At 33.6% G+C, this 15,718-nt stretch overlaps 1 protein-coding gene across 19 annotated transcripts in view; it reads right to left on the bottom strand.

Moving 5' to 3' along the window:
- Rabgap1l (RAB GTPase activating protein 1 like) overlaps positions 1 to 15,718 on the bottom strand; it is a 581,968-nt gene that overhangs the window by 524,607 nt on the left and 41,643 nt on the right. For 12 of the 19 annotated variants that reach the window (XR_013426383.1, XM_078022342.1, XM_078022343.1 and 9 more), the window contains 4 exons: positions 10,647 to 10,827; positions 8,961 to 9,147; positions 3,733 to 3,943; positions 2,426 to 2,600 (listed from right to left, as the gene is read on the bottom strand). Coding sequence is in view for 18 of the 19 variants with exons in the window: in XM_078022342.1 (XP_077878468.1) it covers positions 2,426 to 2,600; positions 3,733 to 3,943; positions 8,961 to 9,147; positions 10,647 to 10,814 (741 nt within the window). In the remaining variant the exon portion in view is untranslated. The remainder of the gene's footprint in view (positions 1 to 2,425; positions 2,601 to 3,732; positions 3,944 to 8,960; positions 9,148 to 10,646; positions 10,828 to 15,718) is intronic. The other 7 variants (XM_078022351.1, XM_078022349.1, XM_078022352.1 and 4 more) reach the window with 2 other exon arrangements.

Genomic DNA, 15,718 nt, shown 5'->3' with positions numbered 1-15,718 from the left:
GATTTGGATTAACTATAATTATTTTTTTAGGGAAGTCAAGATGATGCTGATAGCTTCTATAAAAAACTTGAGTAAACCACAAAGATATGTGGAAGGCAAAATATGTGCCTCATAAATCCCTTTATAAACATAACTGAGGGGTCTGGGATTGTATCTCTGTGAGAGCACTCTTGCCTAGCATGTGTGAGGCACTAGGTTTGATACTCAGCATCACATAAGAAATAAATAAAATAAAGGTACTGCATCCATCTACAACTAAAAACAATATTTAGAAAAAGAAAAAAATAACTGAAAGACAAAAATTCACATTTTCTGTAATATTTAAGCAACAAGAAAGTTGTTGCTGAAAATATATAACTCCTTAGAGTGAATGACTTTAACTTCAAACCCAGCTCTACTATTCATTCCCTTAGCCTGGGGATAAACAAAAGGTAACTACACAATTCATTATTCAAAACCACAACCCTTTTGAAAATATTGGCAATTGACCTAGACAGTAGGCATAAAGTAGGACTGCTCTAAATAAATATGTATGCCATGGATGTTATGAGTATCGAGTATGTGCTTGGCACATGCCTGGCATAAGCACTACATTTATATTGGGTTAGTCTTCATTTCAAAATGAATCTCACAATAAGGTTCTATGACCACTGTGTGTGTATATACTTCTCCTTCAAACACTCTACATTACCTACCACCAATGGCCCACAGTATAACACTTTCAAAAATGTCATCTAAATATGGAAATCATGTACCAAATAAATGCTCTAGATATATAATAAAACTCTTTATCATGATCAGTCTAAGAATTCCCCATTTTTTTCCCCACTGATTACCCACTGTCAGAGCTCTTAAAAAAAAAGGGGGGGGGGGACACACTTCTCCAACTCAGAAACAAGTAGATACTATAATCCAAAAGAGAGTTTCATACCATCACAGTTATGGAAAATGCAGCAAGGTCCCTTTCAATTTCCTCCTATAGCAGCATTTCTATTTCTCCAAGCAGTAGGTGGTCCAGTTCTTCAAAGTTCATTTTCTTGAGATTGGGCTCCAGTGATCCAGAAACCACACAGGTGTATTAAATGACAGCTGCCAACATGAAATGCCAGGACTCTACCATCTGCTTCCCCACCTCTGTAGTGGAGTTTATAAGGATCAGAAACAGCCCCCCTCACTCACAAAACACACATGTATTCTTTCACACATTTTGAAGCATGCCTACTGTGTACCAGGCACACCAGCAACACACTTGTACTCATTTCACTTTCCTATCTATCACATCTTTTTGAGCAAGAAATGGAAATATACATAGATACCTAAGTGTCAGGATGAAGTAGTATAAGGCCTATCTGAAAAACAAAACACAAAACTTGAACTTCTTATACAAAGCATAGGTTGTGGCAGAAAATTTATATATTTATGATCTAAATTATGTGTCTGTACATGTTTGTTTTAGTATAAAACAAACTGATGATCACGAGGGCATAAGAATTAACATATCCATTGTGCTTCTTATCAAAATTACATAGATCTACATTTCTATACATTCTAAATTTGTAACCAGAAATAAACTCTCAAAACTGTTATTACAATAGTTTGTGCATATTTCATGGTAAATGGGGACTAGAAATAACTGTTGCTTTTAGCATTTTCTGACAATTGATATTTTCAAAATTGCCCATCCAATCCCATTTAAAAATGCCTTTGAAATTATTGCAAGTAATAAACTCCTAATAATACTTCTTTTAATTTGGGGGCAATTCAAGAGATGCAGCAAAGAATATTTCCCCATGTATTTTACAACCATTTGATTCTGAGCTACTTCTCCAACCTAAGAATATACAATAGTTAATTGTTATGAACTTACTGGCATCTTCAAAAGACTATAAGTTGATACCCCTGCTGTATGTGAGCATTTATATTTTTAATTAGGTTAGCTTTCCAGAGCAAAATACAGCCTCCAAGTGATAACAAATAATCACTAGTGAAAACCACAGAGATCTATGAAACAATATTAGTGCAATATCTAAGTGAAAGTAATTATGCAACTATGAGAGACACAGGTATTGTTATAAGCACTTTTTTAAATCACACAGACCAATTTACTTGAGCAAAATGAAAGGTGAAAAAATATTCATCCTTTCTGAGCATAAGCAATTGCTACTGTGGTAGGGTGGTACGACAATTTATCAAGTGGTATTTTCTTTTATTCCTGCTAAATTGTGAAAGTGTCCTACCTAGAATTATCATTTTATTGTATAGATAAATCAGACTTAGCATTCAGTTCTATGCCATTATCAAGATAAATTTTGTCTTTAGAAGCAATCTCCAAATTTATATAATGTACTTATCAGGAAAATTAAGAATTCAAAAATACTACCTTAATTCCACTCTATAGCAAATTGCTATACTATATTATACTTACTGCCTCTTTAATTTCACAGGAAAAAACATGTATCTGAAATTCTTCTGAACCATGAGAACTCTCTGTAAATGCAAAGCAATTGCTCTCTGTTGTCCCATCGTGTCCACGAACACAGAACAACACTTTATAGATCGGGAAAGATGCTATCTCCACATTGCTGGATTGGTCTATGATTCTGCAGAAGAGTGATGAAAAATGAAATAAAATATGTTACTAGCAAGGAACAAGGACAGCTTTACTATATCAATGTACAACGTATAAACATAACTATCTTAAAATCACAAGAATAAATTGGTAATAATAATGCTAGAAAACAAAGTATCTATATATTCCTGCAAACCTTACACATACACATATAAATTCTTCATCTTCTTTTGACAATTTCTTTGTTCTTATTTTCCTAAGATCTAACTCGTTTACTCCAAAGCAAAGCAGGCATGGCTAGGTAAAATACTATCACTGGTTATCACTGGTTATAACATATACTAGAATAAAAGCACAGATCATCTTGGAAAATCCATTTCTTTTCAGAGCACTACCTTTAAGTTCATCTAAGCCTCAAGTTACTGTTCAACTGAAAACTCTTTGCCCAGAAAAATGTCAGGAAATTTCAAACATAGACTCAACAATAGAACACAGAATGTAAAAGTAGTTTGAGGGATTTAGAAATAATTCTCTGATGTTCCCTACATACATCTTATGCCTTGGACTGATCTAAACATTCAAGACCATTTCAAAATCTCAAACAAAGAAACTAAAGGATGGGCTGAAGTAATACAGAGGTAACTGTCAGTAATCGTAATAGAGGCAAGTCACAACACTTAAGTCTTTGTTAAGGTAAAACTGAAACTAAATAATAACACTAAAATACATTTTGGCATTTTTAGGAGATACTGTGAAAATAATAATTTTTAAAACACTTTATAAAAATAATTTATAAGACACTTCTGAAAAACTCAAAGCATTTTAATCAATACTATGTAAAATTTTATAGCTATTACTTCAATACAAAGAACTTAGTCATCACTCTACTTCTTTGAATGACTGTTAAAGGCTAAAGTCAGATTTTCTTGCTCCTGAAAAATAGAAAAATATAAATCTCAAGTATTTTACATGTCCTAAGGAAAATTTTGCAAATATCCCTTATCAACAGGAACACAGTGTAAGCCTAAATAATATGTACTTTGCATGTCTACAGAGAATTAAGTGAATTCACAGTAAGTCCTACATTGAATTTATGATATAATACCCTCACAACACTCAAAAGACTTAGAACATATCTAAAGAAAAAGAAAAGTAAAGCTTACCTCACAGAACCGTCTGGAACATTTGGCACATACAGAGTAACAGGAAAGGGGTACTGACTGGATAATCTCATGGTTGCCATTGCCCGTAAAGCCTCCACTTCATTACGTGGGGAAGAAACCTTCATACATCCTAAGTAGGTCAGTTTGTTAAATAAAACACTATCTTCTTCAGATAGTCCAGTTGGAGAAGATGGTCTGGGTGTGGAAATTTCTGAAGGGTAAAAAAGCAGAAACACTCCAAAGTCAATACAAAACAAGTATAATTTTGCCAAATGCTCAAAGAGAAATGAAATATATCAAACAAAATTTAGATAAATACTAACTGAAAGAAAGCTGCAATGACTATATCAGTAGAAAATAAATGGGCTTCATAACAAAGAAAATACACAGGGATAAAGAAAAAAATATTACATAATGATGAGTGAATTCACCCAGAAAATATAAAAATGAGTTATCTACCTAAAATAGAGCTTTAAAATACATGAAGTAAAAATTTATAGAACCAAATGAAAAAATAGACAAATCTATAATTATACTTGGACAATTCAAACTACTATACAATAAAGCATAGAAAAACTAAACAGAAAATCAACAAAGTATAGATGATTTAACAAGCATCTTGATCTAACAATTATAGAAAACCCAGAAACTACAGAACACACATTCTTTTCAAGTTTACATAATATATTCACCAAGATATATCAGGATAAACCCCAAATTTACAACTTTTATGAAAATGCAAAAGAAATAGAATAGTCAAAAACACTTTGAAAGAGAATACTGCCTGATTTTAAGGTTTACTATAAAGCTACAATAATCAAGACAGCACGAATTTTTAAAAAGGACAGACATATCAGGCAATGAAACAAAGCAGAAGATTCAGAAACAGCCTCACACACTTATGGCAATACCTTTTTATTTGTTCTTTTTAGATATACATGACAGTAGAGTGTGGCAACAGATTTGAAACAAAACACATTCACCAAGCTTGGTGGTCCACACTTATAATCCAGCTATTCAGGAGGCTGAGAAAAAGATCACAAGTTTGAGGCCAGCCTCAATAACTTGGCAAGACCCTATCATATAAAGCAGCCACTCCACTCCCAGGTATTAATCCCGAGAAATCAAAGTGTATTTGTAAGACTTGTTCACAAATATTCACAACAGCTTTACTGATTAGCCCAAAACTGGAAACAACCCAGAGACCTTTAACATAATAGATTCATAAAATGGATTACAACTCAACAATAAAAAAAAACTTGATACATGCATCAACATTGATAAATTTCAAAATAATTATGCTCACCAAAAAAAAACAGATCAAAGTATCTACTATTTAATAAATTCATAACCTGGATTTTAAATAGATCCTAAATCATATACTGGAAATAGGAAATACATTAAACTAAATTTTTATAGTTTAACTACAAGAACATAAGTGTTTTCTAAAAGAAAGTTAAAGCTGAGCTATTGTTATATACCAATATTTTTAATTTATGCATAGGTTCATTTTATTGGGTTGCAGAAAGGACTGATTTCTCATCCCACATCTGCTATAAAATAGCTGTATAAGCCTAAATAAGGCACTTAACTCCTCTGGTCCCCAGCTACTGTATCAGCAGCATAAGAGAGTATAAATGCTTTTTATAGGGCATTATTCCATAGAAATCTAAGAGGTCCAACAAGGTGATTTAATGAAGATGAAGGTCCTACATCCTGCCCCACATCCATTTCAAGCAGATACGTTGTAACTACTAGGTGTAGACGAAACATTTTATTTGATCTGATTCCCAGGTTCAAAGTTTCCAATATTGATAACAATAACGATGATAAACATTTTACTAGGCACAATCAAATGTACCATAACTGTAACCTTCATGTAGACAAAATTCACTAGTAACTATCAGATTATGACTCATGGAAATCCTGAGTTAAGCAGGCAAAGAGCAAAAATATTTTCAGTAAAGCCAACCTTATAGAAATGACAAAAATCACAAACAAATGTAAGGTGCTCAATTTCACCTAAATAAATAAGAATTCAGTACTAATCAAATCATATTCAATTGTCTCATCCATTCTTCAGTAGAATGATGAAAAGAATAACAAAGAAAGTGAGAGAAAATACCCATCTTTATAATCAAATGGTATTTTAGCACATTTAAACCAGGAATGATTTGCTACTAAAGTTGAACTTAAGTAACCAGGGTATAAAAACACAAAATGAAAACAACCAAGGTATCAAAATGCTTAAACCAAAGTTCTCATCAATATAGTTTTATAACTAACAAAAAAAAACACATTTAATGTTTAGTTTAGACCACCTCAGTCTCATTTCTAGGCAGTTTCTTGCCACTGAAGCTGTCATTTCAAACAAACCATAATGCTATTGGCAAAAATGGTATTGATTTCAACTATGAAAACATAGCAGAAATGTTCTTTTATTCAATATGTAAACCAAAAATACAGACTCAGAAAATAAATACAGAAAACTTACCTGTAAAGCAAAGGAAATTTTTCTTACCAACAGAGATATTCAGTAAAAGATACATTTTTTAAAATGTATTTGGGATAATGGGGATTGAGAATATAAAAAGATGCACAATAGATAGTCTCAGAATATACTCGGAAATAAGAATCATATATCTTAAGTCACTGAAAAGGCTAATTCATTCAAATAACTCATTAGTGTTACAGTAAAAGGCAAAAGGCACTTCTTCCTTTCAAGGAATATATTAAAAAATAACTATATGAATACAGATTACCAGTATGCTTTGGGATTTTTAAGGAATTCAATGACAAAACAAAGTGCAACAAATAATACAACTTCCCATGTACCCTTAATCAAGAAAAAAGAATAATTTGTAATGTTTGTTCCTAATGTTATATTTTTGATAAAGTCATTTTATGTGTATATGTTTATATCTATATGCACATATAAATATATATGCTGTTAGGTCCTCCTAATCTTAAATCTAGTCACAAGTATGTCTACACACTAAAATCTGTTAAGTCTTTCTCGCAAATCACTAAAACATATGCTGTTTAACAATATTTATGGTATCTTTCTCATTAAGAAGTTTAAATTTTTCTTTATTAAAATGCAACTATCTGGGCTGGGGTTGTGGTTCAGTGGTAGAGCACTTGTCTAGCATGTGCAAGGCACTGGGTTTGATTCTCAGCACCACATATAGATAGGTAAGTAAAATAAACGTCCATGAACAACTAATAAAAACATTTTTAAAAATAAAATAAAATGCAACTATCTTTTCCTTTTCTGGTTTGATTTTTCCTACCTGATCCACACACACACAAAAAAAAAAACTTCTCCATTATTCTTTTTATTATTGATTTTTTAAAATAAATTATAGCATAATGTTTTACAATTCATACCACATATATACAGCACAATTTTTCATACCTCTGGTTGTATGTAAAGTATGTTCACATCAATTCATGTCTTCATACATGTACTTTGGGTAATGATGTTCATCACATTCCACCATCATTGCTAACTCCCTGCCCCCTCCCTTCCCCTCCCACCCCTATGCCCTATCTAGAGTTCATCTATTCCTCCCACACTCCCCTTCCCTACCCCACTATGAGTCAGTCACCTTATATTCCAATATTTTCTTCTTAGAAATTTGTCCCCCAACCCACACCCCATGATTGAACCCAGAAGGAACACACTAGGCACAAGCTCTAGTATAGTGCTACACCTCCTGGTCCACATTTTTTCCACTTTTAAATTTTTGATTCACTAGGAATAATTCAGGTATATAAACTAAAAACCTAATTTTATTTTAAGAGAAACAACTACTCCAACAACATTTATTGACTATCCATCATTTCCCCTACCAAATTATGAGAATAATTCTGCCAATCTTTTTCTTTCTAATCATCAGATGTCATTTCTTTTTCCAGTCATCTTTCATGGGGTGAAGTCTCCAGCACAGGAATACTGAGAACAGGACAGCTAACACAGTGTCAAAGAGCTAATGCACTTTGTTCAGATGCATCTTAATGAGAATACATCTAATCTGAGGGATAAAATATATAACATGATTTTGATAGACATCATTTACCAAGTAAAGTAAATTTTCTTCTATTCTCAGTTTGACATAACTTTATGTATCTAATATACATAAAAGATCTTGATTTTTGTCTGCTATTTTTTCTATGTCTACTGATTTAATATTTCTCTTCTCAATATTTATGTGTAAATCACACTGACAGATTTTAGTGCTGAATCATCTTTGCCATAGTAGGCTTTGTAATTACATATATACATATCCCATCATACCCCACTGATTAGCAGTTTGGCCTATACTATATTTACCTTATACCAAGATTCAAAAAAGGGATCGCTAGTACCTTAAGCCAATTTGAATAATCCCATCCCCTCTGTCAAAGTGACTTATTGAGGAATCTAAAGGTAAGGCCTACACCTGTCTTCCCTGATCACTAGAAAATGGTCAGTTGGTAAAATCAGAATGAGGTTCAGAACTTAGTCATTAGTAAAAGAATGAAATTTTTCTCTCTGCCACCTGGCATGAACAGATCACCTAACCCTACCTACCAATTTCTGCTAGTGGCCAAGGAGGGAAGTCAACTAAGGAGAAGGACAACATGAAGAAAACAGAGCTGAGTAGTTTACAAAAAATAAAAAATAAAAATAACCCCAGACTCAGATCAAACCACATCTCTAGTGTTTAAGCCAGCTGAAGTTGGAGTCAGTTTAAGTTTTGTTTGTTTTTTCCCACCCCAAAGCATATTAACCTCAAAGCTGGTATTTATAGTACAAATCCTACTCACACATAGATGTATTTATTATTAAATACACCAATAAAGTTGATGTGCTATTTTACTTATAATTTTTACCATGATTAGCTTAAAATAAGACTAGCCAAACTGAAGAAAATGGAATTCTCTAATACCGAAGAGTTTGATATTTGTTCAGTATTTGACCAATATTTGTTCATTAAGTACTAAAGATCGACCATGTGTCAAATATTGGAGGGAAAATTAGGACCCAAACATACTCTTTATTGTGAAAGACTATTGAGTCCAGATTTCAAGGCAAATATATGAGCAAAAACCAAAGTGGAAATTCTCAACCAGAACAAAAAGCCCACTGGTCCTGATCTTGTAAAACAAAACTGTTTGCTAATATTCATTATCATTTTATTCTCTTTCCATTTGATTGGTTTCAAAGAGTTTAATTACAGTACCTGTGTTAGATGGATCCAAAATTAACTGAAGAGATGGTGTATTTGTTTGGCTGGCTGGAATATCTCCAAATGAATGGTCTGAAATCTCAGTGGAACTTTGACAGTCAACACTGCTTTGTCCCTTCTCAGAATCTCTCAAAATTTCTTCCATGGCTTTTTCCAGTTGTTCATCACCATTAGAAACTATCTATTAATTTAGCAAGACAACTGTTTCAATCTCATTATAGTTTTGAAGATTAATGTCATGAAAATCTTTAATTTCTAGATGGAATAAAAACAATCTAAATATTTAAAGATATAGTTACTGAATAGTAAGAGTTAATACAGTTACACTTCATTGCACATAGATATATTAAAATCCTGAATAATAAAATCAAGTAAATAAGAGGCAGATTATTAGTTTCACAATTTCCAACTACATTTGACATAACATCTTATTTATAGAGGTTGCTTTTCCTTTCTTTTTAAGGAATACATCCTAAAAATCACATAATCTTAAATTTATGTGTTTTAAAGAAAAAACAGATAAGTTTAAAAAGGACCTGCTACAAATATCACTTAAATGATCATCTCTCTTATCGTGGTATAAACATATTTTCAATTTCTTTACAAATTGTTTGCTAGCTGCCAAAAAGAACTGCTAATTACCTTAAATTTAAGTTGACTTTATCTTCTTTTTAAAAGCAGGTGAGGCAAAAAGCCCAAATAAATAAGTATCTTAAACACACAATGCTAAAAATACAGAAACCTAAAAGTAAAACCATGATCATTTGAATAAACTAATAAAACAACATGTTCTTTAGGGCTGCAGTTATAGCTCAGTGGCAGAGCGCTTGCCCAGCATGTGTGAAGCACTGGGTTCAATCCTCAGCACTACATAAAAATAAATGAGATAAATATATAAAAAGTATAATAACATTATTTTTTTAAAACTATATGTTCTTTACATAATATAAATGAATATTTAATAATCTCATTTTTACAAGTTATTTTATTGAGCTGATATGTTAATACACTTTTGATGCCATGCTTACTACTAAGTAAAAGTCATAAATAATAAATAGCACTTTTGGCTATTTTCCATTCCTCTTTCTAAAGGACAATTATACAGTTTTCATGTACATACACCTGGGTTTATCACTTCCTTTTCTCTGACTTAAAAAAGTCAATCCAAAAATGACAAAAAGGACTATAGAAAGTTAACTGCTAAAAATGTAAAACACACTTTTAGAATAAATATTCACAAGTCAACTATTAAATCACCTACCCGAATGTTACCAGCTCCTTTAAAACATGAAAAACAGGGGGAAAAAGCCTCTAAAGAAAAACATGACTTTCATGTAATTAATTTCTAAAACCCATAAGAGAAACAAAAACAACCAGATAAATTAATGTAAGATTTAACCATTAAGTTTAACTTGCCAATCACCCCTTCTCTTTTATTTTCCCTTCTATTTCCTCCTCCTAAAATTCCAAATGAAAGGAAAAAATAATCTGGACCAAAATACTTTTAAAATCCCCAAACCAAATAATTAGTCTCTGGATAAATCAAACCTTGACTTTTATTCTCAAGGTCTTTTATTCTCAAGGTCTATACTTGCGAAAAACCTTAGATCTTTATAATCTCCTGAGAGCTTCAAAAAATGATAATTTTAAATAGTGCCATATTAGAAAAGAAAAAAATACCTTCAGTTGAGGTTTCTCATCATCTTTTGTAGAAGTATCATCTGTGTGCTGAGGAACCAAAACAAATTCTTCACTGTTCAGTGTAGCCACAGAATCAGATGACCCACTAACCTTCTGTAGTGAAGCTCTGACCTCCATTTCAATTCTGAGAACTTCTCTTTCCCACATTCACCTGGCCAAACTACAGGGATCAAAAAACAAACAACAACAAAACCCAATGATTAAAAACTTGAGCTAAATAAAAACATTAACTAATAAAGCTTTAAAAAATGGCACATGTGAAGAAAAATCCTGCTAATTATCTCAAGATTAGGAATATTACTACCTTCTTAGACTGGACCTCATAATGGAAATGTACTCTCAGTTTTCTGAGTTTCCAGATAAAAGAACCACCACATTGTTCCCTGTAAAACATACAAACTACCCACATCTCAACTAAAAATATTTACCTCTATTTATTTAACTCTTATTTCTCTTAGACTTTTTTAAAAATATTTTTTCTAAATATGTTTTTTAGTTGTAGATGGATACAATACCTTTATTTTTTATGTTGTGCTGAGGATAGAACCCAGTGCCTTCCACACGTGAGGCGAGCACTCTACCACTGAGCTACAGCCCCAGCCCTAGACTGCTTTTTTAATAGAGCAAATAATTAAATATGATACTAGAAACACCTACACATTCTCTCTCTCTCTCTCTCTCTCTCTCTCTCTCTCTCTCTCTCTCTCTCTCTCTCTCTCTCTCACACACACACACACACACACACACGCACACTTCAGCTGGGCACAATGGTATATGCCTGCAGTCCCAGCTACTTGGGAGGCTGAGGTAGTAGGATCACTTGAGCTCAGGAATCTGAGACCAGCTTGGACAACACAGCAAGACCCAAAAATAGAAAATCGTTTTGATTATTTTATAAACTCCAAATGCTTTTTAAAATGCTATGTCCTCAAGACCAAATACTGTACTTTTAACTGAGGTTAACTAATATAGAATTCAATACTCTAAGTCATGTATCTCTTCTTTTCCAAACACATAGACCCTTACCAGTACTTAACAGTAAACACATAAAAAAGGAAGGCTTTCATATTACACTTACATAGCAAACAATGTTTCAGTAATCAAATACAGAGTAACCCTGTTTTCTTGATAAATCCCTACTTTATCCTGGTAGAAACAACACTCTTTGATTTCCAGAAGTTCAAATACTCACACAACTAATTCTGAATGAAGATATATACTATGTAGCAGAGATTGCTCAGCCCTGGAGTGATATGAGCGAACAAGGAGGGGTAGCCTGCTATCCTAAAGCTTAACTAGTGAGCAAAAAGAGCAATTCAGGGGTGGGGGGAGATATGACTGAGAAACTGTAGGGAGTGTAAGGATAACTTTTTAAAGAAAGATAGTAGAAACAATTCTCTGAGCAAACTGTATGAGCAAAAACCTGGAAAACAAAAAATAACTAAATATTAAACAATATGTACAGTTAACCAAATGGGTAATGTGAAAAGAAGGCTACGCTAAAAAACTACCGGACCCTGTAAATCAAGAGAAGTCCATGCATAAAATCCCCTCAGAAATATTCTCTTTTTCTCTTTCCAATTTTGGGTTCTTTTCATTGCCACATATAAATGTGGCTGCAATATTCTATTTTGCCATTAGATGACACTATTACTCTTGGCAAAATAATAATTTCCTTCCCATTTCAAGTTACACTTTTAAAACTTACTTTCCAACTTTATCAAAAATCAAAGTTTAGGGCTGGGGTTGTAGCTCAGTGGTTGAACACTTGCCTCACATGCATGGGGCACTGGGTTCGATCCTCAGCACCATAAAAAAACAAACAAATAAGTAAATAAAACAAAGATATTGTGTCCATCAAAAACTTAAAAAAAGTTTAAAAAAATCAAAGTTACCAAGAATATCAAAGTAAAGAAAAAAGACACTCAAGGCTAGTATAATTATCTAGCCATCATTTATCTCTATTAATGCATATGAATATCCTTCCTTTTTAAAACCCTTCAAGTGCATTCATCTGTCTTCTAAGGGTTTTGCCCACTTTGCATGTTATATGTTTACAAAATTGCAACATGTAGGGTTGAGGATGTGACTCAAGTGGTAGCGCGCTGGCCTGGCATGCGTGCGGCACGGGTTCAATCCTCAGCACCACATAAATATAAATAAATAAAGGTATTGTGTCCATCTACAACCAAAAAAAGTATTTAAAAAAAAAAGGCTGTCAAGAGTAGTACAGTTTTCATATAGTAGGTTTAAGAAACCTAGGTGAAGAAAATATAAAGAATCTGAAGCTGATAATCATTTCCCAAGCAGTACAGAACCATAAAATAAAAGAAAGGGGAGAAAGTAGAGAAAAAGACTTTTTTGAAACAACTCTAGGGGAAAAGTGGGTAATACAAGTAGTGATTACAGTGAAAGGATGATCTTAAAAGCAATAAAAGAATGTCTTATAAAAACATGAAGCCATAATGGGACAAAAAAAGTAATTTAAAATGATGAGCATGTTATGATTATTGCTACATAATATGACTATGTCATTAAAATATAACATAATACAAGAAATTTTTTCATTTAAAAAATCTGTGTTGGAGCCAGGCACATGGCACATGCCTATAATCCCAGTGGCTTGGGACGCTGAGGCAGGAGGATGAGAGTTCAAAGTTCACCTTAGCAACAGTGAGGCACTAAGCAACTCAGTGAGACCCTGTATCTAAATAAAATACCAAATAGGGCTGGGGATGTGGCTCAGTAGTCGAGTGCCCCTGAGTTCAATCCCCAGTACCAAGAAAAAAAATCTGTATTGGAATAGTGAGACTTACAGATAATTGTAGCATAATACATTATTGCTATCAGTTGTGTTTTTTTTTTTACTCTGTTACAAAATTAAACATCTATGCCTCTTATCACATGATGTTGTAACACCTCTCACTAGAATTAAGTAGAACACATTTCCCTTCCCTAATAATTTTGTGCTTAGCCATGAAATTTACTTTTGTCAATGAAACATCAGTAGACAAAACTTGAACAGAGACTTTAAATGTGTTTTCATGTTGGAAGCGCAAATGAACTGTGCCCACAGTTCTGTCTGAGCCATCTCTAAGTGAAGGGGAGCCCCTTGGAGAACTCTCAGTTCTAGGTGAAGAAAATCTCACCCATGTGAGATGGCTTTGTTGCCTTGGCAAAGGTCCTCTTTAAAGAGAATTCTGTGACACCACAGAATTTATTGCCTCTAACAGCCCTACCTTCAAAAGCAACTCCCCAGAGGTTGAAAGAAACACCAGTGTGCCCAACTAGCCTGGGGCACCAGCTCCCTGGAGAAGGAACAATTACTGAGCAAGTGATAAGTCCTCAATCAGGCCAACTTCCCAACACTGCCTGGCTTCTTGTTTACCTTGAGGAACCCTTCCTCACAATAAATTCCTTTGGTGTATTTCACTATAAATAGAGCATTGTAGGCTTTTTCCCTTTGTTAGGATCAGATCCATCAAGTCTTTTCCACCCACAAAGCCCTTACTTTAAAAAATATTTATCATGTCTTTTATTTCTTTTTTTAAATTATTTGTTCTAATCAGTTATACATGACAGCAGAATGCTCTTTGATTCACTGTACACAAATAGAGCACAAATTTTCACTTCTGTGTTGGTACACAAAGTAGGGTAATACCGTTCACTCAATCATACACACACCACACACGTAGGGTAATGATGACCAGTCACATCCCACCATCTTTCCTACCCCCCATTCCCACTCTCCCTCCCTCTTTGCACAATCCAAAGTTCCTCTACTCCTCCCATGACCCGCCTCCATTATGGATCAGCACCCACTAATGAGAGGAAAACATTCTTTGGCCTTTGGTTTTTTGGAATTGGCTTACTTCACTTAGCATGATGATCTCCAACTCCATCCATTTACCTGCAAATGCCATGATTTTATTCTCTTTTAATACTGAGAAATACTCCATCTTGTATATATACCACAGTTTCTTTATTCTTTCATCTATACAAGGGCATCTAGGTTGGTTCCAGTTTAGCTATTGTGAATTGAGCTGCTATAAACATTGATGTGGCTGTGTCAGTGTAGTATGCTGTTTTTAAGTCGTTTGGGTATAGACTGAGGAGTGGGATAGTTGGGTCAAATGGCTGTTCCATTCCAAGTTTTTTAAGGAATCTCCACACTACTTTCCAGAGTGACTGCACCAATTTGTAGTCCCACCAGCAATGTTTTTTTGTTTTTTTTTTTTTTTTTTTTTGAGAGAGAGAGAGAGAATGAATTTCAATATTTATTTTTCAGTTTTTGACGGACACAACATCTTTTTTTTTATGCAGTGCAGGCGAACGCGCTACCGCTAGAGCCACATCCCCAGCCCCCCACCAGCAATGTTTGAAATGTGCCTTTTCCCCCATGTTCTTGTCAGCACTTGTTGTTGCTTGTATTCTTGATAACTGCCATTCTGACTAGAGTGAGGTGAAATCTTTTTTTTTTTTAATATTTACTTTTTAGTTGTAGGTGGACACAAATCTTTATTTCATTTTTATGTGGTGCTGAGGATCAAACCCAGTGCCTCACGTGTGCTAGGCAAGCACTCTTCTACTGAGACACAACCCAGCCCCTAAAACTACTTAAGAGTAGTTTTGATTTGCATTTCTTTAAAATCAAGAAATGATAAATGGGATAGATTCAAACTGAAAAGCTTCTTCTCAGCAAAAGATACAATCAATGAGGGGAAGAGAACCTACAGAATGGGACCAAATTTTTACCACACACACTTCAGATAGAGCACTAATCTCCAAAATGTATAAAGAACTCAAAACACACTAGAAAAACCAACATCCCAATCAATAAATGGGCTAAGGAACTGAACAGACACTTCTCAGAAGAAATACAATCAATCAACAAATATATTAAAAAAATTGTTCTATTTCTTAATACTACTTTTTCAGACTTTTATTTCCAGTTGGCCCACACCTCCAAAGGTCACTTTCACTGGTGAGATTTTAGTAATTTGGCTTGGTCTTAAACCAAAATTTAATACACAATGGACCTAAAATGTAAC

This window comes from Ictidomys tridecemlineatus, chromosome 10 (genome assembly GCF_052094955.1).
Source record: "Ictidomys tridecemlineatus isolate mIctTri1 chromosome 10, mIctTri1.hap1, whole genome shotgun sequence".
NCBI classification, from domain to species: domain Eukaryota; kingdom Metazoa; phylum Chordata; class Mammalia; order Rodentia; family Sciuridae; genus Ictidomys; species Ictidomys tridecemlineatus.
The sequence above is the reverse complement of the archived record's forward strand: the minus strand, read 5'-3'. Positions and strand labels throughout refer to the sequence as shown.